This window comes from Hydra vulgaris, chromosome 13 (assembly GCF_038396675.1).
Source record: "Hydra vulgaris chromosome 13, alternate assembly HydraT2T_AEP".
In the NCBI taxonomy this organism is placed as follows: domain Eukaryota; kingdom Metazoa; phylum Cnidaria; class Hydrozoa; order Anthoathecata; family Hydridae; genus Hydra; species Hydra vulgaris.
In genome coordinates this window covers 41830001-41850000 of record NC_088932.1, presented here as the reverse complement: position 1 = coordinate 41850000, position 20000 = coordinate 41830001, and the positions used below count along the sequence as shown (strand labels likewise).

Here is a 20000-nt window from a genome sequence, read left to right as displayed (position 1 = left end):
GAAGCCATCAATGAAGCCTGCCATAATTGAATGTCGTTTTAGACATAATTAGTCATACAAAATTCATAGATATTGAGAACGAACAGATTTTTTCTGCATTTTCTGCATTTTTAAAGATCATGACACACAAAATGTATATCTGCAGGGTTGCATAAATTAAACCCCCTTCAATAGTATTTGTCGAAGGCCTAGAAAAAAAATAGCAAAAAATGAAGCAGCTTTTTCTATTCAGTCACTGCAATGGATCAAACTGTTTCCATTTGCAAAACAGCATTTCTTGCTATGTAAGGGGTAAAGGAATCTAAACAAAAGTTCTTAACTTTATTGTTCCCTTCGAAGATGGCCTGGGTAAACTCGAAAACCACAAAAGTGAAAACCATAGACAGTCTAATGCGATCACAAACCTTATTTGTGATCACATTAGACTTTTTCCTGCACGTAAAAGCAATATACAGCCAACAAAAAACACAAATCATTTCTGGATCAATCTCTTACTGTTAGTGATCGACCGGAACCAATATTTTGCCAGAACCGAAACCGAACCAAAAACTGATTTTTATTATTCATAACCGGAACATGAACAGAAAATAAACCCAAATCCGAACAGGAACCGAAAATCAATGATATATATTGTTTTTTAAAGTTAGTTTTAATTTAAACAAAATATTAAATTAATAACAGAATCCAACAACCGGAAGATTTTCTTAACAAAAAAGAAGTTTTTCCAAATCTGGATAGATTCTGTTTCTTTTGTTTGAGAGAATATCTTCAGCTGTAGAAAACAGTCTTTCAACATCTGTAGATGTTAAAGGTGGTGTGAGGTACTTTTTTGCCACCTTAGTCAACGCTAATTGATTTTGAACTCAATATTTGTCCAAAAAGAGCATATTGTTAATTATTGTCCAGAGGGAACTTTTATGTAGCAATCTCTAGAAGAAATATTGAAAATACAAAAAACTTTTCAATTATATTTTTAACATTTGTATTTGACGCAACCCAGCAACATTGCAAAACCGTATTATATTTCAATTTAACAAAATAAATTCAAAAAGAAAAACAAGTTTAGCATGGAAATACTTCATAATTGAAGCAAACAATCCAAGAATAGTTCAGTGCAAACTATGCAACGGCAAAGTTTCAAGAGGATCAGACAATCCCAAAAAACAAGGCTTATATAGACTAACGTCACACCTAAAGAATCATCACCAAACTTACGCCAGAAAGTTCATAAAATCCAAAAGCCAATGAAGAAGCTGAATTGAAAATAAACAAAAGAAAGACAGTACTAAACTTCAATATACGATCAAAAAAACAAAAAATTGACATGTTAAAATCTACAATTTCAAACTGGGTTCAAGATTTTTTTCAAAAATTGACTCTAATTTTGAAAAAGGCCAAACTTCACAAGTCAATATTTCTAATGATGGTTCTTGACCTCTAACCGTGGTCTATTATCAATGATGCTGGGTTTTTGAGACACAATGCTCTTGTTGCTATTAATTAAAAAATTACTGGCGAAAAATACTACAGAAGTTTACTGGATCCAACTTATGAAAAAATAAAATTTGCTCTCAAGGAAAAGTTGGTTCAATCAGAAGCTGAAAGTGTGTCAGTCTGTCTTGATGCATGGTCATCATTTCATCATGGCTACTTAGGGATGACGGTTCACTTTATTTCCAAAGATTGGAACCGTGTCAAGTTCTGCATCTCTTGTTCTCAATTTGATGAAAGGCATACCGCAAAAAACATTTTCAACAAGATTGAAACAACAGCAGAGGAGTGGGAAATTTCTTCAAAAATTGAAGTTTGCTTAAGAGACAATGCAGCAAATGTAAAGGCAACTTTTAATGAACCAAGCTGTAATTATTTGTCAGCTGGATGTCTTAACCACTTCCTTCAACTTGGCATCAAAAAAAACTATTGTCACATACAATCAAAGACGGACTGATTGCAAAGAGTCGAAAACTCTGTTCTTACGCATCCCATTCTACTGCTTTCTACACTGAACTTTACTGACAGCAAGAAATGGAAAAGGATACAAAAGTCAGACTTGGCTTAAAAAGTGATGCTGCCACAAGATGGAACTCTACCTATTATATGCTTGAGCAAACTTTACACCTGAAACCAGCCATTCCTGCTACCTTAATCAAACTTCCTTCAGTAAGAATTGAATTTTCTGTCCAAGATAGGAGCCTCTGTGACAAAGTGGTGAACATTTTAAGTGTTTTTGAGGAGGCAACAAAAATGTTTTCAGGTGTTGACTCTTGCTTCAGTTCCTGTATTCCAATTGTGACAACAATAATTATAAATAAACAAAAATTGCTATGAAAAATGCAATGGAAAATCGTTTTTCAGCAATTGAAAAAACAAAATATTATTTAGTTGCTATTCTACTCGATCCAAGATACAAATGGTATTTTTTCAGATCTCAAGGTGCTTTGCAAAATGCTAAGCGCAATGTCATGTCCTAAATTTACAATTTTGAACCTCTAGATGAATTGGCTCCTGCAACTCAACTTCTATCTTTCGACAATGAAAAAAACGCATCGTTTGTTCATATAATGTTTAAAATTATTGCACAATCTCAAACTCAAATAGGACCAAATGCACGTTCATCTTCCAAAATAATAAAAGAAGCGTTGAATGATTTTTTGGATCGTCCAATGGCTTCTCAATGCCTTGAGTTTTGGAAAATCTATGAAAAAAGTTCAAATTCCAAAATCAAGTTAGCGTTTATTAAGGTGGCAAAAAAGTACCTCACACCACCTCTAACATCTACAGATGTTGAAAGACTTTTTTCTACAGCTGGAGATATTCTCTCAATCGAAAGAAACAGAATCCATCCAGAAAATTTGGAAAAACTTCTTTTTTGTCGAGAAAATCTTCCGGTTGTTGGATTCTGTTATTATTTTAATATTTTGTTTAAATTAAAACTAACTTTAAAAAACAATATATATCATTGATTTTCGGCTCCGGTTTCGGTTCCTGTTCGGGTTTATTTTCTGTTCATGTTCAGGTTCTGAATAATAAAAACCAGTTTTCGGTTTGGTTTCGGTTCTGGCAAAATATTAGTTCCGATTGATCACTATTCATGAAGAATTAATTTACAAGGGAATTATGGTGTTTCAATTGTTAATGATTATGCAAATAGAAACTTGCGAAACTCTAATAATCGTCATAGGGAATTGTTAATAAGCAATCATTACAAAAGCATCGGATAATTTTACTTTATAGATTGTCTAAAGTGCCCCCATATGGGGTACATTGATAAAATTTAGGCAATCGCTACTAACTTATTTATAGATCACAAATACTTACATTCCCAAACGTCAGCAAAAAATTGCACCAACTCTGGCAGAGTTCATTATTAGGATCTGAATGATTCATTTGGAGTTAAAAATTTTACATCAAAAAAATCTAAAATTGTTTTTTTACTCTATAATCTGTTTTTTAGCAAGAAACAGTCAACTAACAATTTTAAAGCTAAGAGCGTATGACTAGCAACATATTGACCATAGGCATTATTGCCCTAATGTTAACAGGGTAGGGGACTTCTAAATGTCTATTCTCCCCCGTGTCTGATGCCTCCCCGAGCTCCCCTAACTACTTTTTACACTAAGATCTTCAGTTCTAGTTCTTTTGATCTATAATCATGTCCGAATTAAAGACACATATGAATTTTATTTAAAATAATTTGAAGAAAACCGGCTGAGCAAAACTCTAAAGGGATTTAAAAAAAGACTTAAAATCTGTGTAAACAAAAAAAAATCTATAAGAAATTGTTTTAAAACTCAAGCATAAGAAGTTATATTAAACAAAAATAAATTTTCATTTATTTTTTTTCATTTAAAACCAGTTTCATTTTGTTGCACTGGGCAACAACAAAAAAAACTTTTTTTAGATTCAATTAACTGCATTAGGTTTTTCTAGATCAGATTTTTGAGCTGATTAAGAAAATAGAATCCATTTTGATCCTACATGTCCAGATTCTTCTAAAACTTAAAAAAAAAATTTTTTATCTTGAATCAGTTTTAAGCTTAAGTTTTCGTATACTTTCAATTTCAAACATTCCTTTTTTAAATTGCATAAATGTAAGTTTATATTTATATTCAATTTACAGTAAAAAATAAGGCAGAATTTAGATCCTATCTGTATTTTATTGTACGATGTTTTCAATCTGCAGACGATCTTGTAGAAATAGTTCAAACAGTTTCGGTTGGTCATTATGTCACTAAAAAACAGAAGAGAAAAATGAATTAAAAATTTCTTACTGCTTACGACTTCTGTTTTGGATTCAAGGTGGGAAATCATGGCAAAAAATGGGCGCTTCAGTATTGTTGCACCGACTGCTAAATGTGTTTGACTATATGGCTGGATGGAAAAAGACCAACAGGCATGCCATTTCTATGATATATTGAAGGAGCCACGAGATCATACCACCGACAGCTATTTTTATTCAACAAAAATCGAGGGACAATCTATAAACACAAAGGACAAAATAACGTATCCAATTTGTGATTCAGCAAAGTTGCCAGTACCTCATAGTGACAGTTTGTCTATGCCAACTCCACCAAGTATATTCAAGCTCTTGCCCTCTCCAGATACATCAGACAAATTAAACAAATAAAATGATGATGACTTTATGTCTGAAGCGGAATCAACTCCACATTTTATTAACCTACAGGAGCTGAGCAATATAATCAGAGACTTACATCTATCAAAATCGAAAGCTGAGGTTCTGGGTTCTCGACTACAAGAGTGGCACTTGTTAACACCTGACACCAGAGTGACCATTTACCGAAACAGACATGAAAGATACTCGAAATATTTCATCGAACAAAATAGTATCACCTTTTGTATGAATGTTGAAGGATTGTTAACTGAACTTGGATGTGCTTATTCCTCTAATCAATGGCTTCTCTCTATCGACTCCTCAAAATACTCTCTTAAGGAAGTATTAATTCATATTGGAAACAAATATCCTTTCATTCCAATAGCTCATGCAATGGGACTGCAGGAAACTTACAAGACAATGAAAACTGTACTTAACCGTGTTAGCTATGGCAACGTGTGTTAGCATATCAAATTTGGGTTTGGTGAAATGTTTCGTAAAAGCAATGAATAAAAACGATGCTGGCTTTAAGTATGTCCAAACAAAGTTCTCTCGAATCATTTCTGAGGCAAAGATTAAAGAAGGTTTGTTTGACGAGCCTCGAATAAGAGAGCTCCTAAAAGATAAAAAATTTGAGGAAACTCTTACACGAGCTGAACGCAATGCTTGACAGTCATTTAAAGCCGTGGTTCATAACTTCATGTGAAATAACAGGGCAGATGATATCAAGAATCTGATAGAAAGTATTGTGAAGCATTATCAAGAACATGGTTGTCGAATGTCGTTAAAGCTACATTTCTTGGATTCTCATCTTGACTTTTTCCCAGAAAATTTAGGTGCAATTTCAGAAGAACATGGTAAAAGGTTTCATCAGGAGATTCGGATCATGGAGAAGAGGTATCAAGGCAAATGCAATTAAGCTATGATGACCGATTATTGTTGGTTTTTAAAAAGAGACACTCAAGAGACTCATAAACGATAGCCCAAGCTCACTCATCATTTCTAAACACTTGTAACCATATCTTATTCACGTCATATCTTATATTTCTTTATACGAAAAACAGCATTTACACTAAAAGTGTTTTTCGAATATTCCTAAAAAATGGGAAGTATAGGATAAAATTAATGCAATTTTTAGATTCAGCATGCTCGAATTAACTAGAGAGACATAATTATATCAGCTGAAAAAAGACGAATGAGAATGTTAGTAACTAAGTTTGTAGCTTACGCTAGAAAAGGTTTTCATAATTAAACAAATTTGCTGTGCAACCATTGGATGACATTCCTACAATTATTGGAAACCAAACTTTAGTGTCATTTACGAGTGTTAATAGTGATTCAAACTATATATAAAAAACAAGCCGACCAGGAAAAACTTCAAAAAGTTGTCACTATAAAAAAAAAACATGCATATATTTTGTTTACACAGATCTACATTTAAAATTTTACTATTAATTAATAGTAAAATTATAAATGTTGATATGCTACATAATAACAGTATTATTATGTAGCTAAGAAATTCAAGCTCGTTTCAGATTATTTTTTAAACTAAAATCAATGTTGACTAAACATTAATGTAATGTAAATTACATTAATTCATAAATAATAAAATAATATACATTGTTTAAGTCGCAAATATGCTGTAGTAAGGTTTTAATGCAAAATAAGGTAATTAAGCTATTTCAATAACTAAGCTATTTTTGTGAAACTAAAATGACGAAAGTTAAAGATGGAGACAGTATTTCAGAATTGCAACAGACTATTCATAAAATGAGGAAATTTTAAAATGCGGAAATATGGTTGCGGAATTGGGGCTTTAGAAAATATATTAACTGATTTAGAGAAAACATGCAAAGGAGTGATGCTGCATTGACTGAAGGTTTGGTTTGAGGCAGCGTTAGAATTAGTGTTAGGAGAAATTTCTTGCACTTTTTTCCCGTATTTTACACATTGTAATTCTCCGTATTCCGCATTTTGCTTGTGTTCACGATATCATATTGTGATATAAGTTACTCATTTACTGATGTAATTGCAGTACAATATACTATATATGACATTACCTGTTAGCGTGATCACTGCAAAAAGATCTTTCAGCACATTAAAAAGAATTAAAACATATTTAAGCACAACAATGTTGCAAGACCGTTTGTCTGCGCTAAGCCTATTGGCCATCAATTTTTTTTAACGTCAACACATTAACTTGAAATAATTTTCTATATCATCTTATGTAATCAACAAAGTATTGAACTCAGCAAATTTTATATCTTTTAGAAAATTTTCAAAAGCTCGTTTTTTTATTATTGCCGCTTCATTCTCTTATTTATTTTCTTTATTGTTTTATTTAAACCAGCTTTAAAGTCAATTTACATATGAGGAAGTATCGCGTTTTCTATAAAATATAAAACTAGAGAGAGAGAGAGAGAGAGAGAGAGAGAGAGAGAGAGAGAGAGTTTAAACCCTATCAGGTCCTGAAAGTAACGGGGTAAGACAAATTAATATAAATGTTGGTATTATGATGTCTACCACCCGTTACCATCCGTTTAATATTAAACTGCTGATCTTTTTTTTTTGTTAGAAGATATATTTTAAAACAAGTTTACAGCAAAAACTATGCTTTGAAGAGGTTGAAAAAATTTATCTTACAAAACTTGCTAATGTAATTTATACTTTGCAGGCTATTAAAAGTAACATTCTGATTCGTCTAAAAATAAATTCTGTTGTATAAACTTTACTTTGCAGCATTTTGGTTGATAACAAACTCTTTTGTATCAAGATTTAAAATTAAATTTATAAACAAAGTACAGTTTTATGAAATCATGATAGATCAAGTACAATATAAAAGGCTTTTGAATTTTAAAGTCGAAGCATGACTTATAACTTGATTGAAAATGTTCTGACGTTGTTTGGAGCTGTTTTGTTCTTTTAAAACATAACTGCAGAGTAAGGACCAACGAATATTTGTTAAAATTTAGACTACGAAGTTTACTGAAGAGCGAAGTTTACTGAAGAGCGAAGTTGACTTCGGCGTTGAATTCGGTGCCAAATTTCAAATAGAAATTCGGCTTTCTGTTAAATTCGGTAACAATGGCAAAATTTCATTTAACTTTCAGTTAAGTTTCAATATTAAAATATATTACATTTTTTATGTATATGAACCTTTTTCTTCGTTTAACGACCTTGTTAGACAAAGTTTGTGTTTTGGAGTTAAAGAGTTGAGAGAGATTTGTGACCGTTATAAAAAAAAAACTGTCTCTTAGACTGAAGTAGCCCCTCAGCCTAGGATATATGAATTCAGCAAAGAAAAAGAAAAAGAAAAAAAACATTTAAAATAGATTTATTATTCAAGCAAACTCCTTAAAACAAAGTTTGACAGATATGAAATAACCAAATTATGTATCCAAATTGAATATGATCTAGACTCATTTGCTAACAAATTGACTAACCCTTCGTTTTATTAGAGCACCTATAAATATTCTATATTTTGACAAGATTGAATTCTATTTCTACCAAACTCTGGCTACTTTAACTCAGGATGGTCTTAGTTCCGAACCGAAATCCTAAAACACTTCCGACATTTAAGCAGTACTGAAAACGTATCTTTAATCTACATTGGTAGCAAAAGAAACTGGTGTTTTACAGTGGTGGAAGAGCAGAGCAACACAATATCCAAAGTTGCCATCAATTTTCAGGAAAATGTATCCACTTCCAGACTCATTAGCTTTTTTTAAAAGAGCCGACCAAGTTGTCATTTGGACCCGAACCAATCTTACAACAACAATGTTTGTCTACATTAAACTAAAACAGAACAGAACTAAGTGAAAAAAATAACAATGATTAAAAAAAAATTCAAGGCTGTAACTTATAATACTTCTATAATTTGTTAAAAGCCAATGTACTTTAGTACTGCACCAATGTACTTTAGTACTGTAAGTATTATTAAATGCATGTTAACTTGGCTAATGCATAAGAAGTTATCTAAAATTTGACATAAAATTCCGAGTTTTATAATTGATATAAAATATTTTTATAAATAGTTTCTCATTTACACATGAAAGATATTTAAGTATGCAATTTGGCTGCTAAAACTTTATATTTGCGATCTAAGATTAGAGAAGTAGATAGGAAACACCTGCTGATTTAAATTAAAGTTAACGCATTTAAATTCAGACGAACTGTTTGTTGGTGTTTTAAATACGTGCTGATTAGAAAAAAAGCAGCTCTTATTGTTTTGTAGGTTTATAAACACCGAAAAAATAAATTCATAAGTTATATACTTTATAATGATTTAAAAAAGTCATACCCTCCTCGAAGAAGTAGCAGCGTTCGGTTATTAAATTGGTTTATCTTCTTTCCATATGACATTTATTTATTTAACATGTTGAAAATAATAAGCTCGAACTCTATTGAAAAAATAAAGATTCGTTTTTTAACAATGCCACTTTACTAACCTTAGTTTTTAGGTTAAATAAATCATAATACTTAATAAGTACTAGCTAATATATATATATATATATATATATATATATATATATATATATATATATATATATATATATATATATATATATATATATATATATATATATATATTATTATTATTATTATTATTATTATAATTATATATATATATATGTATATATATATATATATATATTATTATTATTATTATTATTATATATATATATATATATATATATATATATATATATATATATATATATATATATATATATATAGCTTAATAAAAATTGTCAAACTTATTTCACTGATTGCGACATATAAAGCAAAAAATCTATTTTAAAACTCACATTTATTTATAATTAAGGAAGTATCACGCGAAAACTTCAAACTAAAAAAGTTTGGAGTTTACATAACTTAATTTTTGCATAAATGTCTTGTTTTTCTACGCTTTTCTGCTCTTATTAATTTTTTGCAAATAGAAACACAATTTGGAATACATGGAGTAAATATGAATAAATAATAAATAACACTATATAGATATATGGCTATATAAAAATTATTGAAAAATAATTTCCATTCATTCTAATATATTTTGTTGTTTAAACCAGCACACAGGCAAATTATGAAGGGTAGACCAACTTACGCTTGAAAATAAAGTTTTAGCGTGAAGATTTGTGCTTTTTTTTTTATTATTTCAACGTCGATAAAGTTAGAACTAATTACTTATTAATGATAGAAAAACCGTTAAAGCTTGGTTTTAAATAATTAAACGCGCGATAATAAAAAGTAGATAAACGTTTCAATCTAAATAATTTAAACAAAAAAAAAAAAAAGTACAAATGTATTTTAAGTCAAGCTAGATTTTACCAAATTTTAAAGAATTAAAAAAAAAGAGGGGAGGGGGGAGTGCTCCCTGGCTCCGACGGTTTCGTCGGCCTTATCTAAATAGGTATAATTCAAAATAATATTCTCTGTAGCTACTATTTTGTTAAACAAATTATGATTTTATCTGCAGCAGTTGTTTATTTCATTAGGGTTTTCTGGCCATATGGTTTTTTTGTTACCGTTTGATAAGTTGATTGTCTGAAACCCACTTTAGTAATAAGCTTTTTTTATCTATCTATCCATTTTCTTCAAACTGTACGATATCATATCGCTCTTAAAAACATTTTTTCCAAAAAAAATTTGCAAATGGAACCTTTTAATAGGTTGTTCTACGGAATCTAAATCTAGTTGGATAGTGAGCGATGTCTTTTGTTTTAACTCCTGATAAAATCTAATCTTATCTTGACATAATTTTTTTTTGATTTTCCATTGTAAATAGCGGTGTTGTTTTATTCAACAAAAGTTAAATAATTTATTTGTACACATTTTTACAAATATGATTAAGCACAAAAAAAAATTGTTGCAAAAGGTTAACAGTTATAAAATAGGGTTAAGTCTAGTCATAAGTTGAAAGTTGATTAAATTGTTTTCTCTATTTACAAAAAGCTGATACTATTTTCGAAAAATTCAATTATTAAAGTATATAACAGGTCCTCAAAAAAATTAGGGAGAAGATTATTTGCCCTTCCCCAGCTTCTCGCGTAGGTTTTTTTAAAAAGTCAAACAAATAATTTTTAAGGAAAAATCCCACAAAAGCCTTTTTTTTTTTTTTACTTTTTTCGAAGTTTTTTGTATTCTTTAAATAAAATTATTCGCTTTATTTTTTTTATTTATTGTCATTTTTTTATTTTTATCGTTATTAACTTCTACATTTAATATTAAAGTTTTTATTCATTTAATAAATAACGTTGTCCTCACCCAATGTGTTTTCTTTACTTTTATTTACATCAACTTTTTGTAGTATTAAAGGATCAGTGACTTCTTAAGGAAAAATGTGTTTTAATTTTAGATCTTACACCTAAATTATAATTTTAATTGGAGTTTATTGGACGTGAAACACATCAAATAGATTGTCTTCCCTTAAAGCCTTGCGCACATGATGTAACCAATATTTTTTAGTGATTTTGTTGTAACATTCTTGTGCCTCTTCAGCCAAAGCTCTTATGAAAACAAAAGAATTTAAAATAATTTCTCCTCCATGTACTAATATCTAATGGGGTGTTGAAGTAATTTGGAATATGGGTTGTTCCATGTCAAACTCCTGTATATTTGTGTTCTGTCTGAACCTCTACGCGGTGTTCACTCACCCGTAAGTTACTTTATGTATGTGTGTGTTCTGTTCAAATCTCTGATGCAGTGTGAGCTCAGTAACTAGCAAGTGGGTCCAACAATAAAATCTACACTCACCTTAATCTCTTGTATTCTGTTAGATGTAATGTTTTTCTTAATACATTTTCAAAATATCCATATCAATGTTTTAAAGTACAGCTTACACAAAGTAACTTCTTTTAATTACTCTATGTCAGGTTCAGGATCATGATGATCACCCTGCTACTGGTACCATGTAACCAATTACAATTTGCCCCATACCCTGCTGCTTTGCTAGTAGAAATAAACTCCGACTTAAAAATCCCCTGCCTTGGGGTGATTGGTTGAGTAAACGCTAGAGATGGTGTCTCAATAAAAATGCTCATCTTAGGAGGAGGTTAACTGCATCTAGCTACGGTTTTGTAGAAGACCTCTACGGCCAAGGCTTTGGAGGTAAGCAGATTAATTCGGTTGATCAGCCTAGAAACCTTTCATCATCTATTGAGCTTGCGTAAATGTAAACTGAGTTACATTGTCTCCTGCCTAGGATGATAAATGCTGAATCTTCTTGACTCTACTTATAGATTTTTGCTTGTGTCTCCTTAATATTGGTTATTTAACTCTTCTTGTTATCTCCTAATAAGGTTACAACTCTAAAACTTATTTAATGGTTCTGAGGCTCGCTGATAGTAAGGTTTTTCGAACTCTGTGTTGCCCTAGGAGAGGCTGATTTTATCAACAGCTGTAAAACATCAGAATATTAACAGTGCCATGTTGCGCATGAATGTTATTACTGTTTATGCTTTTGGTATGCATTGTTGAGGCCAAATAAGGAGCTTTTAGTTAAAACTTCGGATTAGTTAGCAGGATTTAGACAACTGCATAGCTTATTGCTTCTGATGCCATGCTCTATCTTAGAATTAAATTTAAAGAGTTAATTCTCTTTAAATTTAAATCATAAGCAGTAAATTGGTTATGCAACAACAATACAAGTCACCCAGCTAGCAACATACATTGGGCCAACGTATGTAAAACCATTGCGAACATTGGCTGCTACTCCAATGTCATGTTTTAACAATATTATAGATAAAAGACTGAAAAGATACTAACGTAACTAAAAACAGCTTGCACAGATACATTGGTCCAACGTATGTAAAACCATTGCAAAACTTGATAGTTTTTACGATCTTAACCCAACGTTATCCGATGTAAATAACCCAACGTTGATTCAATGTATATGGATCCAATGTATATAATCTAACATTTATTCAATATATATGGATCAACGTTGACACAATGCATACAACCCACCGTTGAGAGTGCAAAATTATATATTTTAAATAAAATCTTCCGTAATTATATAAATATCAAACCACAAGCAAAACAAACATCATTAATGTGTGTAAATTTGACTTTTTCAAGACTTGAATTGAAAAAATATATGTGTAGGTAAAATTTTATAGCAAAATTTTAACCTAATAGCAAAATCTAATTCCGATAAAAAATAAATGCAACGTTGAACCAATGTCAAATACAATACTGTGCCAACTAACAAATAATACGTTAAACCAACGAAAAATTATACACTTCGCCAACTTAAAATACGACGTTGGATTTTTGTTGTTGGCGACGTCCATTTGGAACCAGAATGATATAAAAACAATTTTGGTGACCGATGTTTTTCCAACGTAACTTGCAATATTTTTTTATCGTTTTACCAATCTATATTTGTTAGCTGGGAAGGGCATCCATTAAAGGTTGACAGAGAAAACACTTCAAGCAGTAGTGCATGTAATCTTTCTCCTTCAAACAAAAATATATTTTCTGAAATTGCTTCCACTAAAAAAAACAAAGATCAAGCAATTTTCCATTACAGAAACTGTAGTTCATCTAGTGAAACAGACTAATTTAAGTTCCTTTAAATCAGCAAGAGTTTGTGCACAATGTCTTAACGAGGTATTGATATCCCTGAACAATGTCTTATCGAGATATTGATATCCCTACACCAATTCAATCTGCAATATATAAGGCATCTGTTAGAGAATCACAAAAAATGCAGCAGAATTTTGAAGAAACTTTTAAAATAAAAATTGGGCTCTACACTTTTATAGTATGAAAATTAACAAGCAAGAAATATAAGTTATTGTATAAAAAATCAGCACCGTAAAGTTCATCTTACTTATAGTGATGGAAAATCATTAACAATATTTAATTGAATAACTGAGATGTTAGACCAATACAATTTGTGGAAAAGCATTAAAGTTATAGTCTGTGATACCACAAGTGTAAATAATGGAGTGAGATATGGATTTCTTGTACTGATCCAACGGAAATTTAAAGAAAAAGGTTTTCCAAAGTACCTCAGTATAAAAGATGTCAGCATCATGTAATGGATTTAGTCCTAAAGCACTCAGTAGACCAAATTCTTGGTGGAAAGACAATATCTCCCAATATATCATATGATTTTTTGCAAGAAGTCAGTGACAATTATGCAAATCTAAGGTATATTTTTCGACAAAGTGATGTAAAAATAAAATTTAAAAGCATTGAATGATGTGACGATAAGCAGTTTTTTATATGAATTGGAAAATGCTTACCAATATAACCAAGAACCAGAATTATTTCCTTTCATTGCTTTTAAAGCATTACTTAACATAATGTGGAACTCTAGAGCGATATATGCGTTACTTCCTTTTCTGCTACTAGATCGAGGTGAACTGCATGCTGAAATTTGTGAATTGATTTGTGGAACTTGGTTTGATGTTTGGTTCAGTGATCATTTTTATAAAGAAGATAATTACAAAAAATTGGTCAAAAATAAGTTATTTTTCTAGAAACTGTCTTTATTGTAACATAGTTTTCAATAGAATATCGCGTAGTTATCATAATTTAAAGTTAACCAATCACATTCCACTTTAAAAAAGATTAGACTGCATTGTAGTTTTTGTGAAATAACTAATAATAAATTTCTAGATTAGAATTGAATTAATAAATGTCTAAGTTAATAATAAATGTCTAGACAAGAATTGGTAGTATTTTTGCCAGATTTATAAAAAAATACATTAAACTTCTATATAAAAAATATAGCAATATGTTTTGAAAATCATGTGTCGTGAAATAAATTAACCCACATAATAAATTAACTCTCGTTGGGTGAAAAATCAAGCGCGAAGTTAATTTATTTCGAAATAGATTAATTCCCTTTAAATTAATTAACTCCTGTCGGCAAAACAATTTAACTCCCAAAATAAATTAACTCCCCTGTAATCTTAACTTACGCGAATTACAAAATAAGTTAGTTTTCTTTCCAACTTTAGTTTTAGTGCTATTGATATTTTACAAGCATGTTTGGGTTGTGCTATTGATTTTTTACAAGGGTGGTTTTAAAAACAACTTATATATATATTTATATATATATATATATATATATATATATATACATATATATATATATATATATATATATATATATATATATATATATATATATATATATATATATACACTCTATATACATATATACACTCTATATACATATATACACGCTATATATATATATATATATATATACTTTATATATATATATATATATATATAAATATATATATACTGTATATATATTTTCGTAAGGGTAAGAGTTATTTCACATATTGCAATATTTTTTTGATTTGTTTTCATTTTTGTTTTAGGTGCCATAAGAAATGGAACATTTAATAGGAATAATGCTCCAAGAAAGAACATTTAAAATGTGCACTGAGCACCCTTAGCGCAGTAGTTAGCGCGCTTGCCTCATCGTTCAACGCCACATCTGGAAAGTTTTATAAAATCGGTAAGAAAGGAGGAGTGAACTTTCTTTCAAATGCTAATCCGAAGTGCTATGTGATAAGACCGTGAGGACTTCTTGGGGCACCTAAAATGAAAATTAAAAAAACAAAAGGAAGTTTACGCCTTCTCTCTAAACGATATTATAGAGCTTGCCCAGAGGTGACATTGAGCCACGAATCTCGGCAAGTGCGCTACGGCTGCTCTATATAGATATATATACATAGATATATTAAATAAATTTTTGCATGTGATTTCAAAAGCGATATAACTAGTTAGATAAATGGAGAATTTTCACAAGTTGAAACTGACAAAGAATCCTAAAAATTTCGGCGTATTTTTCTGATAATTTTGTTTTCTTTGTTGTTACAAACAAAATAAGAATAACTAAAAATTTCAAATGATTTCTCTTGTTTTTATCTACTTCTGATCTTGAAATGAAAGGTGTTCTTTTGGAGCAAGAGATAAACATAGTACAAATTATAGATTCATAAGATGCACTCCCTATAACTGCATGGATAGCTAGAATGCAGTTATAGGGAGTGCATCTTGCTGATCTCAACATCATGTTAATCCTGATCCCCCCTTGAGATGCACTCCCTATAACTACATGGATGCACTTCCTATAAATGCATGTTCTATTTTTTATTTGATTTGAAACCTATATTATGGCCGTGGCGCAGTGGTTAGAACGCTTGCTTAAGAAGCAGGAGATCCAAGGTCGAAACAAACTCTGGACATATATTCGCGTCACGGTAAGGAAGGAGGCGTGAACTTCCTGTTAAATGCACTTCCGCGGTGTCCTGTGACAAGACCGTTAGTTCTTCTTGGGGCACCTAAATAACAAAATAAAAAAAAATAAAAAAACTCAACTTCTTCTGACTTTCACTCTAATTCCTTCGTTCTTCTCAGAATCATTTACTTTTAGTTTGCGAAGCGGGTTATTATACTCTTTAGTGAGCTGAACTTGTCTTTGTGGGCCTTGGTAATGTGAACTCTGTAAGGCAACTAGCCATACAGAGTTCGCATTACCAAGGAAGAACATTACCAAAGGAAAATAAACTACAATACCAACTTTACGTTAATGACAGTAAAATAGTAAACATAAAAAATCCTAATGATTCAATAAGCATTGCAAAAATGATATACATAGTATAAAGTCATAGGCATCTATTTGGCTCACAAAGTCTAATTATGAAAAATGAAAGATTAAGTACTCACAGGTTGACTCTGTTACTAGTACACCAAACACAATGTATAGTATCATGAAAAGAACAGTTGAATACTAAATGTAAACACAGTAAAAACTTTTATACAACGTTCATATGACCACATATTGAATTTGCAGTCTAGTCATGGTCGAAACTGAGAAGATCAAAATATTGGCAACTAAAATAGCACCTACAATAAAAAACTATGTTATGAAGCAAGGTTAGATATTATGAAATTTACAACAGTAGAAGTACATAGACTACATTGAGATCTTATTTAAAATTATAAAAAAAACCATTATGGCGATTATAAAATAAATTGAATTAGAAATCGTTATCAAAATACATAAAAACTACCTACATTACAACAACGCAAATCCATTTGTAGAAATACATCTAGATATTTGTTTGTGATTTGTTAAATAAATTAAATAAAAAACTAAAAAATTCTCAACTTAGCAGAAACTAATTATTAAAAGAAAACAAAGGAGAACTAAATAGGCATTCATACTTGTCAGTGTTTCAACCTGTCCGGTGGAAATGCCTTGGGTTTCTGGGTGAAACCGAATATGTCCAGGTTTTTTCTGAATATCACTGCAATTTCTATCTTTTTTGTTTTCTTTTTCTTAGTGATCTTATCACAGAGCACCGATGAAGGGTATTTAATAAGATGTTCACGCCTCCTTCCTAGCCGATGGACTTAAAAAGGACTTAGCAAAAGTATTTTTTCTGATAATACTTACAATACTCTTTTTAATCACCCTGAAACTTCTAACATCTGAAACGTTAACAATAATGGTGGTTTTATTAAACTTGCTGTCACATAATGGAAAACTTTCAATCTAAAAAGTGTGGGCAAATATTTCAGGTTTATTAATGATCAACAAGATAAAAATAATAAACAAAGAAAGTTTGTTTTGTATTTTGGCGATACATTTTTATATAAGGAAAATTTGTTACAGTATTACTTGAAACAGAATTTAGAAATTTCAGAAAAGTATCTGCAGACATATTTTTTATATGTTCTTTGAAACCAAAGATGTCTGTTGTTTACATTAACATGTATTTTGAAATTATGATTTGTTTAACGATATGAATTTGTGACCAGTAAAATGTTATCTTTTTTAAACTTTGGTCAATATCCGAAATCGTTTGAAATAGGCGGATTAAAAAGTCCTTTTGACAATACTGTTCAATGGCTTTTCTTCAACTTGATTAAAGATAAAGTTTGTTTGACCATATTCAATACTTTTATGCTTTACTGCATTACTTTATTAAAATTGAATGTTATCATCGCAATATACTTTCCTATATTATTTTATCAAAAACCACTGAAAACTTTCTACACCAAAATCAAACAAAGACTTATGTCATTTTAAACAAAGAACCTTCATATAAAGTTTGTCTTGTTAAGTTGACATTGACATTTTTGTTTTTATTATTTGTTGAGATTTGTCAATTGTGTCGTTGTTAATTGTAATATGCCTGAAGTTAAACTTCATACATACTTTTAAACTTCATACATACTTTAAAAATCCAAAAACAGCAAATTGCTGTTTTTGGATTTTAAAAGTATCCCTTATTTATTTAAAGCAAAATATTTTTATTGAAAAAGTTTGGTTACTTTAGTTCTAATTTTTATTTGATTTGAAACCAGTTTCTTTTTTTCATTATTTGACAAAAAGTTTATTGTAATGAAGTAATGATGCTTATTATTAAAAATATAAAAATATATATAAAATATTTTTGTAAATTTGTATAAATCGTTACAATGTCTATTTTAATTTTCATGAAGGAAGCCATTAAATAAGGCATGTGTTTTAAAACTAATTTGAATTAAAAAATTGAATTTTAAACAAATTTAGATGAAATTTGTCATTTTCATTTTCAAATATCAACCCCCAATTTTTTTTTGCAGATCAAAACATATTTTAACAATTACAAATGTTTTGTTGATTTAAATATACAGATAAATTTATATGATAATTTTTTGTGTATTGTTTCGCATAAATACATTGACTAGCAATAGGAATACCAAGAATTAAATGTAAATACATCGACTGAGGGTAAGAGTTCCGTCAGGGTTTTAGTCACGAATAAAAGTTATAAAAGATAAGTCTATCATTTCGTTAAAGTTTAGTTTAACTGGATGGTTTTAACGTCGCGTAAAAAACGGACGGGGGAAGAGAGCAGTGGTAGGGGACCTCGTGTATTAATACAAGCCACTGTGCACCCAAGGCTGGCGCGAATGGTATAAGATACAATTCACACACAAACATCAATGAGTTTTAACTAATATTTCTGTTTAGTTCATTAATAATTCTACAAACTTAGCTCTTTTAGACCAACGAGTCGACATATGTAGACATAGCAGAGTCGGTAAAATGGACTTCTCGTACTGTCGGCGACTGTGAAAAGCAATTTTTTTGTTGTTTTTACAGGCAGAAAAAATATTTATGACTTTTTCAATATTATCAATGACGTTTTTTTAACAATAAATGTGTATCTTGCATTTGTTATCACAGAAATTTTTGTCAAGAGTAAGTTTTGACACGTATCATTAAAAAGTTTTTACATTTTTTTTCATTACTACATAAACAATGGCAACATTTTCTGGGCATTTATTATATAACACTACAATCAACAAACCTTATAGCAAACAAAGACCTGCGTGCTGAGTATTATTTGGAGTGGAGAAAACAGTGTTTCGTAAACTTCTTTTGTCAAATATTAGTGCGTATATTATTTTTAGTACAAACTAAATCTTTTGATATATCATCAGCCGAGAAGTAAGAGGCCGTATGTCCACATTTTGTGTTTTTTCTGTTTATTATCAATAAATATTCAACAATCAATGGAGTATGTATCCAATAAACCAAGTCTCAAGAATGAAAGAACTTTTACAAATATTTAAAAAATTAGTCGGACATTCTGGCAGAAAGTCTTTAGAAATTAAGTTTCAAAACTTGATTTTCTCGGAAACACAAAAAAGAGATATACGACTTGGTTCTCTCCTGACAATATTTTATTTTAATTATTTCTAAAAGATTTATTTTTACCGCGAGATGAGTTTATACAGTGAGATATAATACGCAAACTTGTCGGGAACTTTTTTGATAAATGTTTTAACTATATTTAGTTTGAACACAATTTCCAGTTTTATTGGCTACTATGGAATAACAATGCTGAACCTGTGAAGCTCTTTAAAGTTACTTGAGTAAGAATCTAGATAATTTGTCAAAACGATTTATCCATAGTTCCCAGTGGGCACAGGACGTGAAAAACGTGTGTTTTAAACGTCTTTTGAACGTTTTCAAAAGACGTCTTATTTAGGTCTTGTGCCCACTGAGTTTCGTATATTTCTACACTTTTTGAAAAAGTTCATTGTTTTAAATTTTAATTTTAATTTCATTACTTTAAATTGTTTTTGTGGCTTATAGCAGCTAAAAAAAAGTTATTATACTTATTGTATAAGCCATTTTGTTATTATGCGTTCATTGTTTTAAATTTAAATTAAGTTCATTACTTTAAATTGTTTTTGTGGCTTATAGCAGCTAAAAAAAAGTTATTATACTTATTGTATAAGCCATTTTGTTGTTATAGTGCGGCCGTGGCGCAGTGGTTAGAGCGCTTGCTTTATAAGCAGGAGATCCAGGCTCGAAACGAGCTCTGGACAAATTTTCGCGTCACGGTAAGGAAGG

At 30.2% G+C, this 20000-nt stretch overlaps 1 protein-coding gene across 3 annotated transcripts in view; it reads right to left on the bottom strand.

Moving 5' to 3' along the window:
• The window catches only part of LOC105843520 (uncharacterized), a 38134-nt gene extending 28556 nt beyond the window's left edge, over positions 1-9578 (bottom strand). For 2 of the 3 annotated variants that reach the window (XM_065816786.1, XM_065816788.1), the window contains exons 1-2: positions 9421-9578; positions 8913-9012 (exon numbers count right to left, since the gene is read on the bottom strand). In XM_065816786.1, coding sequence (XP_065672858.1) covers positions 8913-8974 — 62 coding nt within the window. In that variant the 5' untranslated portion in view covers positions 8975-9012; positions 9421-9578. Of the gene's footprint in view, positions 1-8912; positions 9013-9420 lie in introns of those variants that run through there. The other variant, XM_065816790.1, reaches the window with a different exon arrangement.
• Between the last annotated feature and the right edge of the window lie 10422 nt (positions 9579-20000).